At 54.6% G+C, this 13,749-nt stretch overlaps 3 protein-coding genes across 3 annotated transcripts; 2 read left to right on the forward strand and 1 right to left on the reverse strand.

Annotated features, from left to right (window-relative positions):
* Positions 1 to 1,046: 1,046 nt before the first annotated feature.
* Positions 1,047 to 2,820, forward strand: BDP55DRAFT_690904 (something about silencing, SAS, complex subunit 4-domain-containing protein; the record flags this gene model as incomplete). The annotated part of the gene is made up of 2 exons (XM_060576916.1): positions 1,047 to 1,728; positions 1,805 to 2,820. 2 exons carry the CDS (start codon positions 1,047 to 1,049, stop codon positions 2,818 to 2,820), a joined length of 1,698 nt encoding a protein of 565 aa, XP_060433873.1.
* An 815-nt stretch (positions 2,821 to 3,635) lies between these two features.
* On the forward strand, positions 3,636 to 8,726 carry BDP55DRAFT_341139 (uncharacterized protein). Its single transcript, XM_060566920.1, has 2 exons — positions 3,636 to 7,466; positions 7,525 to 8,726. The coding sequence occupies exons 1-2, from the start codon at positions 3,765 to 3,767 to the stop codon at positions 8,515 to 8,517; spliced, it is 4,695 nt and encodes a 1,564-aa protein (XP_060433874.1). The 5' UTR covers positions 3,636 to 3,764; the 3' UTR covers positions 8,518 to 8,726.
* A 1,239-nt stretch (positions 8,727 to 9,965) lies between these two features.
* BDP55DRAFT_627879 (cation efflux protein) lies at positions 9,966 to 11,832 on the reverse strand (the record flags this gene model as incomplete). The annotated part of the gene is made up of 3 exons (XM_060571817.1): positions 9,966 to 11,504; positions 11,563 to 11,646; positions 11,707 to 11,832. 3 exons carry the CDS (start codon positions 11,830 to 11,832, stop codon positions 9,966 to 9,968), a joined length of 1,749 nt encoding a protein of 582 aa, XP_060433875.1.
* Between the last annotated feature and the right edge of the window lie 1,917 nt (positions 11,833 to 13,749).

A 13,749-nucleotide genomic window follows, 5' to 3' on the forward strand; every position in this document is an offset into this window, starting at 1 on the left:
ACTTCATGGCCAAAGAGTTAACCAGTAGTTGCGGATTAGAGGCTGCGACGTATTGGAACCTTCATCGGCATGACGACTTAGTCAAAACAGTGGACAGGTCAAACGAAATTCTGTTAATTGAAATCTCCAGGCCAGATCAAGTGCTTTGCGCGGTTTCCTAATTGAACTGAAACAAGCACATCTAAAATAAAGGAACAAGTAATCGGAATGTTTACTGCAATTGCACGTTGTCCACCCTACTTTTGGCTGATAATTAAGCAATATGGACTCTTGAGAGATCAAACTAATGTCAGGGGTCATTTGAAAAGATTCGGAATACATACCGCGAAGAACGCGACTTTCTCATGTATGATGTAATTGCGACGCGTTTGCTTAAAGCACAAGGAAGGAATGCGTACACTGAACATGCTGTTGCCGGTGGTCTGGTAGCTAGACTAGTGGCACTTGGCTTATCAATTATTGGATTTCTTTCACTCCAATGCATTGACATCTACGGCAAGGGGAGTCAGGTGGAAAGTGGGAAAGAGTCAAGGAGCTGGCTGATGTCAGGGTTTCTGTCGCCTCTAAATGCAGGAAGGAGAGCGAGCGACGGTACATTGGTCTCGCCCAAAAGTTGGCCGAGTTTAGATGTACCTCCATCAACGACTCTCGACTGCCCTCCTTCGGAACCGCCAATAGGGAGCCCACTCACAGCGGCTGCCCACTGCATTCAGCAGAGGCAGGCATTCCCGTAGTGGACGCAAACACTGGGCAGGCACTTGCCAGCGTGAGATTCACCCAGTAAAGGACAGTGCAGAAGGAGGCGACCAGACAGCCCAAGGAAAGCACCTTTGGAGCAAACCACCCGTGCCACAACCCCCCAAATCTGGGCCAGAAGACCATTGCCTGCCTGCCCTTCCCGCATCGCAATCGACGACGACGACACCCGACCGTGACTCTGCGACCGAGAGAGACCAAGCGGGAAAAAAAATTCATCAATCGTCACCATCAATCGCCCTCGCGACGAATCGACCAGAGAACAATGAATGGCTATTCAATCGTCGCCAATGGCCTCCGTTACGCGCTCCACCCGGAGGACCAACACTGAAGGCCTCGTCCAGCAGCAGCTTCACCCCCATCCCCTTCACCATCCCGTCCAGGCCTTCGCCGCTGCCAACACGAACACTGCGACGCGCGCCGCTGCCACCCCTCAAAACATCTCCAGCTACCAGCACACGCTGTCCGGTCGCACCAAGCGACAGCTCGACCAGACCGATCATATCGTCGATTTCGAACACCAGAAACCCAAGCGACAGCGGACGAGCATCGAAATCCTCATTCGCCCTGCTCTGTTATCGAGCAAGCCTGCCGTCGCCAACGCGACACCCACGGCAAACGTCACCCCGACTCCGCATCCGACCACGACCGCGGCCACGAAGCCTCAGGCGGCCGCACCCCTAGCAAAACCCACGTCGAAACCCGCACCGCAACACGTCGCAACAGTGCATCCTCCGAATCCAGCCGCTGCTGCTGCGAATAGTAATGCTGCCCAGTTGACCAAACACCAGGAAAAGGTCATTAATGGGATCAAACACGAGCTGGATCGCCTGCAGCCCCGCGAGGCCGATACCCACACAAAGGAGGGGGGCCGCAAACTGCGCTCTCAAGAGGCCACTCGTTTCAAGAGCGAGCTGTCTGCGTATTTTCCCGAGTATGACGAGGTCATTGGAAATGAACCCAAGGAACAGCGTACGCCTCCAATCTGTTTTTTGCCCTAGGTTGAGCCAGCAAATTGTTGTACACTTACTGACGACTGTCCTTTCAGAGCTTTTCACCCTCGATACCCCGATAGTCATTTTTGACTCGAACCCCACACGCCACCACCCAGTCCCGTGGCACCGAAGTCTAGGCGCGACGCCAGATCCCAGTGTAGTACTCGATGGCTCGCATGCTGGGCACAAAGTTCCCGTGCGTGGCTACGGCGATGCTCTATTTGACGAGCTTGTCGACGCCCAGCGGATAGACTTTGATTTCTTGGGCATTTCGCACAAGCGCGAACCCGTAGAAGATCCTCTTCCCGATGCATCCTTTATATCGTCCCACAAGAGGGCGGAAAGGCTGGAAAAGTCTATTCGTAATACCGAACGGGGACGGGCCCAGCATGAAAAAGACCAGATTGCACGCCTCCTGGACGGTCTCCAGGGTCACGATTGGCTGCGAGTCATGGGTGTCAGTGGTATAACAGAGACGCGAAAAAAGCAATTCGAGCCAGCGCGGCAGCACTTTGTCAAAGGCTGCCAAGCCATCCTCGATAAGTTCCGTCAGTGGAGCTTGGAGGAAAAGCGTCGCAAGGCTGAGAAGGACCGCGCTCTCGCCGAGAAGGCAGAAGCAGAAGAGTCATCAAGCGGAGATGAGAATTCGTCCGCGGAATCCGAAAGCAGCGAGGACGACGTCGAAGGAGATGACGAGACTGGCGATATTAGTGACGGTGATCCACCAGGATCTGACGATGACGACGATTCTGTGACCAAACAGCTTCGCGAAGAGGCTACGTCAAGAGGGTCGAAGAACAGCAAGAAACGTCCACGTGCGACACCACAGCCACGGCCTCCTCCAAAACCTGAACCCCCAAGGGAATTCAAGTCCTTCTTCAAGAAGAGATACGAGCGTGAGAGCGCTTTGCACCGACATAGGCGTGCCGGCCGCAAGGTGGTGGCATGGGGACACCCGTTACCAGAGATACCCGAGATCGACTTTGATCTCCCAGAAGAGTTGCGTGACGAGGAGACGCTGAGGGTGCATGCGAGGAAAAGGCGCCGTGATCGCCGCGGTCGAACCTGATCAGAGGTAGTCGGCTGCAGGAGTGGGCCATGGTTGTGTAATACCTGGTGCGCCGTGTCTGCTTCTTCTCTTGCATCGGGGTGGCTCGATGTCTAGTTGTAACAATATCATCTGTAGACTGCTGGGTTGGCATAGCTCAAGAATAAGCGTTCGAATTGTCCAATATTGTCGTTGCTGAGTGATCCGTGACGCCTTCCGAATGAGGTGTCTGAGGCTAAAGTAGGCAGTCGGCATTGGGCGGCACCGGTTAGAGTATTCTCGAAACCATTACTTCTTTTCCAAAAGAGGGAATGGCGGCTCTGCTTTGAAGGACCTGGTCGGACTTGGGTGCTCGGGAAGGAGCTTCACGTTTGGTGGCTCAAGCAACAAATTGAGTGGAGTGCACCCTGGGAGTTGGTCTGCTTACATAACCGAGTCCTACCTTGGGTGGGTGTGAGTCGTGACCCGCCCAACAGGCAGGCGCAAGAGCCAGAGGTGGCTCCGGCAGCTCCATCTCAGTCGCGGCGAACCGTGGGACGCGCTGACCTTGGAAGGCCTGAACTGCACCAGTTGCTGCCGACCTCAGATTTTGTGTTTGGTCGCAGCAGAACCTCTCTCAACCTCCTACTTCTCAGCTGGTCGTACCGCTGTCCCGCTGGAGAACGGCATTATTGATATTCTCAGCTGTCGCCGGCACTTTGCCTAGTCCATTTAATTTCCTCTGGCGCCCTCTTACGACCGATTTCCCCCCAACTTCGCGACGCCGACCGCAGCGACAGGATGATCGTGGCCCTCGTTGCATCCTGCACCTGAGAATCTCGCGCCGGCGCTCCTTCTTTGGATCGTATCCGCCGGACCTCCAACCCATCAAAAACAAACGACTGGCCGTTCGACTCGAGCGACTCGAGCTTTCTGCTTGATGCCAAACTGCGACGTCATATCCTCGAGCGCAAACTGAGCCCACCATGAGCGCCATCGAGGCCGCTGCGGCCGCCCCCGCCGTTGACGAAGTTAACGGCAGCGATTCCGAAGACGATCTTCCTCCTATGAAAGACGAGCCGCCCTACCCCTATTTCGTCCTAAAACAAGATGTCGAGCTCGAGATCAACTTTCGGGCGAAGCGAATCCAAGGAAAATCCCACATCACGTTTGGCATGGTTGGAAATGTCCAGCTTGACGAGTTGGCCATCGATGCGCGGCAGTCCGAGATCGACGTTAAGAACATCACGATCACCGCCCTCAAGGATCAGAACCCCCTGGGCCCACCCAGAAAGGTGCCAGCTACGTACACGGATCCGTATAAGTTACTGGACTATCCGAAATACTATGACTGGAACGCCTCGCATCACGACCTTAGGAAGATCCGGATGCGCCCCCTCATGCACAATCGAAGGAGCGACGTGCCTGCCGAGAATAGAGAGCTGGTAGGCTGTACGCCCGCTGATGGTGCCTTGCGAGTCAGCCTGAGGGATCTTAAGAAGACCAAGGGAGTTGTCAAGGAGGAACCGGTACCCGGAACGGGAATCACCAAACGACCGACGCTCAAGATTCGCGTTTCGAGCGTGACGCCAAACTCTGCAGAGCTCCCCGAAAGCGAACTGACGGGTTCAAGGGAGTATCGTGTCACGATACCTTTCAAGACGAAGCTGGTGCGGGATGGCGTTCAGTTTGTTGGCGTTGATGCCGGTGATCTTCGGTACCCGCACGCCTACACCCGACATTCTATCGAGCCGGGCACGGCTTCCTGTATATTCCCCTGCATCGATGACCCCGGCACGCTTCCGACGTGGACCATGGCTGTCAAATGTCCAAGGACGCTGGGCGACGCACTTTGGCAACCCCTGGCCACCCAGCACAGGAATGGAAATGCAAATGGCAACCGCGATCGCGGGGCAAACCAGTCCAAGGCTGACAGAGACTTCGCTCTTACCGAGGAAGACAAGCTTCTAGAGATGACAGTCGTGTGCTCTGGCATTCTGTCAGACGAGATTGTCGATCCTGAGGACGAGCAAAAGAAGATTATGACTTTTGAGATGGAGAAGCGGGTTGCCGTGCAGAAAATTGGCTTTGCGGTCGGTCCATTCGAGCACGTCGACTTATTCTCAGACTTCCGCACAGAAGAAAATGACGAGAAACTCGGCGCCAGTGCCCTCAAGATCCACGGCTACTGCCTCCCCGGGAGAGCTGCAGAGGTCCAGAACACGTGTGCAGCGCTCGCCGCGGCCGCCGACTTCTTCACCCTCACATTTGCTCGATATCCATTTGACAACTACAAGATGTGCTTTCTCGATGACATGGTGGACGATACGGTATCTCTCCAATCACTCTCCTTCGTCAGCACCCGCCTGTTGTTCCCCGAGGACATCATCGACCTAGAGGTAGACGTCACGAGGCAGTTGGTGTACAGCCTGGCCTCGCAATGGAGTGGGATCAACCTTTTCCCCAATACACGCAGAGATCTCTGGGTCGTCATCGGCATCGCCTACTACATGACCGACCTTTTCCTGAAGAAGCTGTGCGGCAACAACGACTACAGGTTCAGGATGAAGACAATGTCAGACAAGCTGGTGACCGTTGACATCAAGCGGCCGTCTCTGCACGAGCTTGGCCATCTCCTGCACATTGGAGATTTCGAGATGGAATTTATGGCCCTCAAGGCGCCCTTGGTGCTCTTCATTCTCGACAAGCGGTTGATGAAAGCACCCGCCCAGACCAACCTCACGCGCATCATTTCCCGGATTCTCTACAAGGCCAATATCGGAGACAGGCAGAGCGAATGGATTATCAACACGGAGTCGTTCCAGAGGGTTTGCGAAAAGAACGCCAGGAACAAACTTGAGGCTTTCTGGAACCAATGGGTGTATGGCTCGGGCTGCCCCAGGTTCGACGTTTTCCAACGATTCAACAAGAAACGACTCTGCGTCGAGATGACAATTAGGCAAGTTCAGGACAAAGCCATGAGTGAAGCTGAGCTCCTGAAGAAGTCGGAATTTCTTCGCGCCATCAAGGAAAAGGCCCACGGCGTCAAGACAGACGAAAAGGCCGGCCTATTTACAGGCCCCATGACGATTAGAATTCACGAAGCCGACGGAACCCCCTACGAGCACATCGTAGAAATTCGCGAGGATGCTGCAAAGGCCGCTAAGTTCGAGATCCCTTACAACACCAAGTACAAGCGATTGAAGAGAAAGAGGCGAGCTACGGAAAAGCTCAGCGCGCAGTCTGCCGCTGACCCTGACAATAACGAAGATGCACTCTTGTATTGCCTAGGTGACGTTCTGACCAACCCCGAAGATATGAGGAAGTGGGACTTTTCCGAATGGGAGCCCGAAATCGAGAAGGCCATGGATCAAGAGTCGTACGAGTGGATTCGCATGGACGCCGACTTTGAATGGGCCTGCGAGATGAAGACAAATCTCCAGAGTTACATGTACGTGTCCCAGCTCCAGCAAGATAGGGATGTCGTGGCGCAGCAGGATTCGATGCTGTATCTCAAGAAGAGTCCGCCCCATCCGCTGGTATCGACGTTCCTTACCAGAACTCTTGTCGACCGGCGATACTTCCACGGCATCAGGACAATGGCTGCAGAGATGCTATATCACCACGCCGCGGATAAGGTCTCGATGGCTGGTATGACCCATCTGCTAAAAGCCTTCACCGAGATGTTTTGCTACCCCGATACCTCTATGCCTCGGCCAAACGACTTTTCCGACAAGAAGCAGTACACCGTGCAGGGCGCGCTGCCCATGGCCATTGCAAAGATTCGCGATGCTAGCGGCAGATGTCCCGAGGCCGCACGACGCTTCCTCCTGAACCAAGTTCAATTCAACAACAATGCTAATAACCCGTACTCGGACCATTTCTACGTTGCCAAGCTTCTAGAGGCTCTCGCCCATAGCTTGGTTCCAGAGAAGCGGCGGGAGTCCGATGACGCCATGGATGTGGACATGTCCGCCGAAGAGAAAGGCTTTCTCAAGGAGGCTATTGTTGAGATTGATCGCTTCCGCAGGATGGACGAATGGGCCAACTCTTACCAGAACATCTGGACAACCACCGCGCTGGAGTGCAGACGCAAGCTCATGAAAGCTGGGGTTATTCCCAAAAGTGCTGTGGCCTTTGTCCAGTACTTACAGGACGACACGTGCGACTTGGTTCGACTCAAGGCTTTTGAGGCTCTAGTGGATCTGGGTTATTTGATGGATCTGCCTGTCTTCCGTCTGATTCTTTCCGTTATGAGCACTGACCGGTCTCCATTCGTACGGGATAAGCTCGTCAAGATCTTCTGTACAGGTCTGGCTAGTCTCGCCTTTGGAGAGCAGTCAAAGGCCAAGGTCGCGCCTGCTGTTCCCGACGGCGGACTCATGATCGTGGACAACACCGAGGCAGAGACGCAGAAGAGGCGGAAAGAATTTGCACGAAAGCAGGATATCAACGTCGCACTCGAGGCTCTGAGGACAGAAATGGAAGAGCAATTTACAGAGCAAGAAGCCGCACTGGAGCGTGCGTTCTGGAAAGCTATCAATTCCAACCTGATCGGGCGTTCCGAAAAGATCACGCTGCTGGAGCTTTGCGGCACCGTAGTCGACGCTGCTGACCGATGGACGATTACCCTGAAGTACCCTAAGCGATGGAAGGTCAATCGTCCTGTCCAGCGTCAGCCTGGCAGAGTCAGTCTCTCACTCGGAGTGCCTATTTCTTCGTTCACTTTTGCTAACATACGCGCAGAACATCATCAACTTCAAGGCTTTCTTCAAGACGGGCATACCGCAAAAGATCGAAGAGACCGAGCCGCCAGCACCAGTTTCGGCACCAGTCCCTGCACCCACGCCTGCTCCTGTGGTTGCACCATCTCGGCCGCCCGAACCGAAACGACTTATCGTCAATATGAAGAGCGGCGTCGCCAGACCCAGCAAGCCTACGGTATCCCTTCCACGCCCTGCGTCCACGGCTCCTCGCCCTGCGTCCACGGCTCCTCGCCCATCGCCGGTCTCTGCCACACAGTCCCCCGTACCGAGTGCGGCACCATCGCCCGTTCCGCGGGAAGCAGACTCTATCGTCGCGCACTCGAATGCCAAGGCGTCTACTCCGAAGCCGTCGTTCTCAAAGCTCCCCGGGTCCAGACCGCCGAGTGTGAAGCCCGGTATCGTCAAGGCAGGTATCGCCAAGTCTGTGGTGTCTTCGGCGTCATCGTCGTCGTCCATGCAGCCAAATGGCCGCTCTACTCCTCAACCCACGCCTGAGCCCGGCAGCAGCAAATCGCAGAAGCGACCTCGGCCCGACAAGGTCCCAGGAGTTGATGAGGCATCGCCAGCTCTCAAGAAGGCGAAGCTGACTGTCCGGCCTGATGGCACTGTGGTTAAGAAGCGCAGGATGTTTAAGTTCCGGCACCCCAACCTCAAGAGGATCCTGAAGAAGGCCGGCGTCAAAAGTCAGATGCCCTACAGAGATCCGTCAAAGATTCGGAGAACAGGAACACCAATGAGTGTTCGTGCCTCTCCCGCTGGATCACCGGCTCCTCCCCCATCTGAGAGCATCAACGCGAAGCCGGCTCGCAAACCTCTTCCCGGCGCACCGTCCGCAGGTAGTCCTCCACCAGCCCCAGCCTCACTACCGCCAAAGCCTCCGCCGCAAGCATCGCCACCCCCTCTTGAGGGCCAGTCCGCTCCGAAGAAGGTGAAGCTTGTCATCAAGAAGCCTTCCAGTTCACTACCCAAATAAACAACCTCGAGCCGCTCATTCATGAGTCAAGGCGGGAAATATGGGTGAACAGCAAAATATTCATGCCCATGCGTCTCTAGGCCCTCGCAAATTGCTTTCTTTCATCCATCTTCACGGTCATTGTATCATGCTTCCGAAACAGGATTGCGTGAATTCACATTATTTTTCAGGCGTTCTTTTAGGGCTTGAGACAGCGGAGGCTAGGCGGAATTATACATCATCATTACAATCAGGCCCTAGGGGAAGCGAAACGTTGCAAACCACAGCGAGGGGTCAAAAAAGAATAGGGGCACGAGAAGAGAATCGCGGTGAGCGTTCCCAGCGTGCCGTGGTTTTAGTTGTATTAGTAAAAAAGAACACGTTCGGGCAGGAGGAGAGAGAGATGAGGAAGAGAAGATAGTCTTCCCCCAAGTCGTAATGATACCTCCTTCAGTCCAGTATGCCTTGTACCAACTCTCTTTTCCCATCGGTCCTTTTGACGACGCATTCAAGCTTCGGACTGCATGTGTGACTGCATTTCCTCAGGTGAGCGCCACCGCAGTGATATTCTTTCCCCACTCGCCAATCTGTTTTCCCTCAGATGTTGTAGACGACGCGTGTGACGTAGAATCTTTCTGATGTCTCCCATCATTGAGGAAAGGGTGTGGCGGTGGCGGTTGTGCAGCGAGCGGGACTAGGTAGACGGCAACTTGAAGTGTAAGGCAGGTATCCCATCGCCAGGGCAGAGTCAAAGTCCAAAGCCGTACAAGATCGGAATCCCATCCTCATACTGTGATAGCCCAAGGGAGGAACCGAGACTGACGAGGCGGAAGCCCAGCGGAGGTTTCCCCACGGGAGGTAAGTAGGTTGTATCGTGGTATTGTCATGCGGAGAGGATATCAGGCCATCGCCCCGGCAAACCATGTGCCCATCAACCAGAAAACATAACGAGTTCATCAGAGCTTTAGTCCCCCTGCATTCGAAGAGAGGAAATAGATCAGAAGTTTTACTGACGTTTGTATTTCTTGTTTGCAATAACTGTAATTGGTTTTACACGCCCCACATCCTGACCGGATCGCGCCGTCTTTGATGGTATTAGAGCTTACGGGATATTCTACAAAAGGAAGACGCAACCGCTCCAAAATGACACAGAAAAGGAAATGAAGGAGGGCAAGGGGCTGCCGGGCTTTGCAAGTCGTGGCCAAGTTACCACTGCTAAACCCAGATCTGGAATCGCTGTCCCCTTCCTTCTTGGCTTCGGGTGTGTAGTAGAACTTTCACCCTGTCCTCTGTCTTAACCCAGGCCCATAAACGCCAGTCTTTTTGTTAGTTCCAAGTAGCAGGATAAGAAAGCAAAAAGCCTCGCCCTTGCGATGAAGAAAAAGGAAAACCCTCATGGATCCTATTCAAGATTTGCCGCGCTCTGTTGAGAAAAGGTGGTATTAGAGAGAGCTATGCCGCGGACCGAATCAATGAGAGTGTCCATGGTCGTCGTGGCTATGACTGTTGCCGTGGTCGTGATCGTGGCCGTGGCCATCGTGGCTGTGGGTGGACTGGCTGCGCAAACTTCCGGCAGCTGTTGACTCGGTACAGCAGCCACCTGCTTCGCAGTTGTCTACGCACTGCAACAAGCAGGTCTGCTTTGGCGAGCCAGCAATGGCAGTGCCATCGTATTGAGTAATGTGCTCGGGCTCGGTAGCATGGTGCTCGTCGTCTCCGCAGAACTCGGGTTGAATGGTGGCTGCGTGAATGCCGAATCCGTGAAGACATCTGCGGGCCGACTTTGCAAGCTTCATGTACTTCTCACCGTTCTCGGCAGAGATTGGGAAGTTAACGTGGACGTGGAGGGAGGCAACAATCTTGGTATCGGAAAGTTGCCAGACGTGAACATGGTGGCAGCTGATGACACCTTCCAACTTTTCGATATCCTCGCGGATCTCCTGGAGGTCAATGTTGTCGGGGGTAGCCTGGAGAAGAACCTTGGAGGTTGCCTTGGTGAGAGGAATGGCGGACTTGAGGATAATGAGAGTGATGAAGAGTGAAACCGCGGGATCGGCGTAGAAACGGCCAGGCCAGTCGGTCAGCCAGATGATGAGAGCGGTGACAATCACACCAACATTGCCCAGAGCATCGCCAATGACGTGAAGGACCATGGCGTTCATTCCCATATCGCCGTGGTCGTGGCCGTGGCCGCCAGAGGCCTTCTTACGCTCCTTGTTGTGGTTGTGGTCGACGTGAAGGCTGGACTCCCGTCTCGAGTGCTTGTGGGAGGATCGGCCGCGGGAGTTCTCAATCATGTAAGAGTGGTCGTTGCCCTTGGACTTGAGCAGGGGCGACTGCTCATCAGGCTCGCCATCCTCGATAACAGTCTCCTCAACCTCGCTCTCGCTCGTGGTCGACTCCTGTCCGTCACGCTGAGAACGGCTGGCGTCGATGATTTCCTGGCGGAAGCTCGAAGGATAGATGCTAATGTCCTCAATACTAGTCAGACGCGAGTGGTTTCGCGAGCTGTTTCTTCGGTTCTGGCTCTTGGAAGTGGCGGATGTGCGGCTCTGAGCTCGGCCCGACGGGTCGGATTCCCCATCGAACCGAATGCGACGAGGTGTCTCAGGGTTGGCACCGGCGGAGGCTCTAGCGACGATGGCTTCGGGGAAAACATCACCAACGTTGCCACCGTCGTTGTCGGTAGCGTGCGAGACGTGGGCGCGGCCCTCCTCGGCGGCGTGCTCTGCAGAGTGGGGATGGTCATGGTCGTGTCCGTGGTCGTGCTCGCCGTCGCCGTGATCGTGATCGTGCTCGCCGCCGTGGGAATGGCCGTGGCCGCCGAGAACAAAGAAGCCGACGAGGTTGGAGGTAAGGCCGAGTGCACCGACAATGAGAATGAGGACGGGGTTTTCGATTTCGGGAGGGTCAAAGAATCGGGTAATGGCCTCGAGGATGATGGAGACGCAGAGGGCGATGAGGAAGACGGCGTTGAAGAAGGCACCGAGAATCTCGGCTCGCAACCACTGCAGATTCAAATCAGCTCAACAATGTCGTGGATCGGGTGGAAAGAGAATGACCTACACCGTAGGAGTACTTGTCGGTGGTAGCCTTCCTTGCGACGGCAACGGCCCAGAGTCCGACACAGAGGGAAATGATGTCGTTGAGCTACTCGAGTTAGCGATACGTCGCACGCGGCGCGGCAGGGCGGTATCGGGGCAAACGCACCATGTGGAAGGCATCGGCAGTCAGGGCCAGCGACTTGACGACCAGGCCGACAATCAACTCGACGAGGAAGAAGACGACATCGATGGCCAGCATGATGCTGATCCGCGTGGACTTTGACCACGCCATGATGGGCAAATGTCGATTGACCGCGGACGATAGGGAAAAGAGAAAGAAAAGAGCCCTGTAAGCCCTGGACTGTATTGGGTTGGCCCAGTAAGCGGGTTGCGATGGAAGGTCACGTCGTTGTCGCTGTGGTCGCTGTTGCCCGTTGGTGGTTGAAGATGCGCGAATCGGGGGACCAGGGGGGGGAGGGGGAAGAGAAGTAAAAGAGGGAAGGTGGAGGGGCGTTGCCGGAATGATATTTGAGGAAGTGGGAGGGTAAAAAAAGATTGAGTTTTTGGGGAGGGTGCGGTAGTGGAGAGTGGCAGAATGAGGACGCGAGTTGAGTTTGGCGCTACGCTGTATCTTGACCTGACGGGGTGGGAATAATATCGCTCTCGCTCTGCATTAATTGATTGCTTGCTTCCTTTGCAGATTTGCTAAGTCATGCTCTGCTTTGCTCGTCGGTGCTCAGTGTCCACTGCTCTTTGCTGCAGCCACTTCCTGTTACGTTCTCGTCTTTCTCAGATGATGTACGGGATGCCGATAATTAATTGGGATGGGTCAGAGTCGGGGGGGTTAAAGAAATGGAGAGAAAAAGCCGGAACGCGGTCGGACGCGGCGATGGGACACTGCGCAAGCCAACAGCGAACGGGTTGCAGATGTATTGATGTATTCCTCAGTTGAGTGGGTAATATGACGGAATGGGGATTTCTTTCTTTTTTTGCATCTTCTCCCCGTAGGTTTCTCTCCTCTTCCTTCGCCTTATTAGATGGTGTACGAAGTATTCGTACGAATTTGGGTAGAAGCCATTTCCCCCCTCAGCAGGCGGATAACACGTGCTCGCTGTTGGCTGCTCGCAGCACGCAAAAAATCAAACAGATGAGATGGATGCAAAGGGACCAGGGGGCGACTCCAACTGAACGGGAAGGGGAAAGAGCACGGGGCAAGGGGGGCAAATGGCATCTCAGGGCACCGTCACCTCAGACAGAAACATCAGTTCTGCCTTAGTCAGGTAGAAAGGGGACTTTCCAGGGAGATCTAGAGATCTAGTTCGGAGAGGCGTTTTGGAAGCAAAGAGAAAGAAGCTCTACATTTCTGTGACTAGACTGTAGCTTCTCCTTCCGCCAAAAATTGCCAAACACAAGGTACCCGAGCTGAGGAAGAAGTGTTGAAAGACCAGCCTGAGAAGCACCGAGTGCATCGGAAATGCATCGGTCCTCCGCTTCAGCACCGGCCCCATGCCAGCTACCGCCACCGCAACTCAGTGACCAAAAGACCGAGCTTCGGACATGTACAGATATGCCCGGTGGCCCGTAAGTCTTACAGCCCGAGATCAGACGAGAGAAAGACCGGTACTCCAAACTTGTCAGAGCCTGCAAGAGTGAGAGCCACACTGCAGATTAGACCGTGATTATGCAGCATTATCAAAGCTTCCGGTTTTCTGTCCAACAGTATCAACGTCCCGTCTCGCTGCGTGCATTCTTGGACGATGGGCTGACGGGGGCGGCTTGCGATCAGCCTCTCATTGGCCGAATGGGGTCAAAAGCTCCCCCACCACACCTGCATCGCAGTTTCTATTCTTCGTACCCAAGTGTCCGTACAGGCAAGAGGAGGCAAGTGCTATTAACAGTTGGTACATATAGGTACGTATCGATGGTATCTGACTCCTTCTCTCTGTTACCAGCCAGCCACCAGTCAGCCCGTCTTACTCCAGCACCTGTCTTGCCTTCCCTTCTGAGTCCTGACAGTTTTCTGCAACAGCACCAGAGCTCCTCAAAGACGAGCAACTACTCGTCATTCGGTTCGGAGCAGCATACCTTACCGTTACGGTGGGAACATCGGCTCGGAGCTTTTCCATCATCGGCTGTCACTTTACTACTGTTACACCCGACCATTCCCCAACGACCAGTGACCCAACTCCTGGGGACTGAGGGAGATTCG

The sequence above is a fragment of the Colletotrichum godetiae genome (genome assembly GCF_030913485.1).
Source record: "Colletotrichum godetiae strain CBS 193.32 chromosome Unknown BDP55scaffold_6, whole genome shotgun sequence".
NCBI classification, from domain to species: domain Eukaryota; kingdom Fungi; phylum Ascomycota; class Sordariomycetes; order Glomerellales; family Glomerellaceae; genus Colletotrichum; species Colletotrichum godetiae.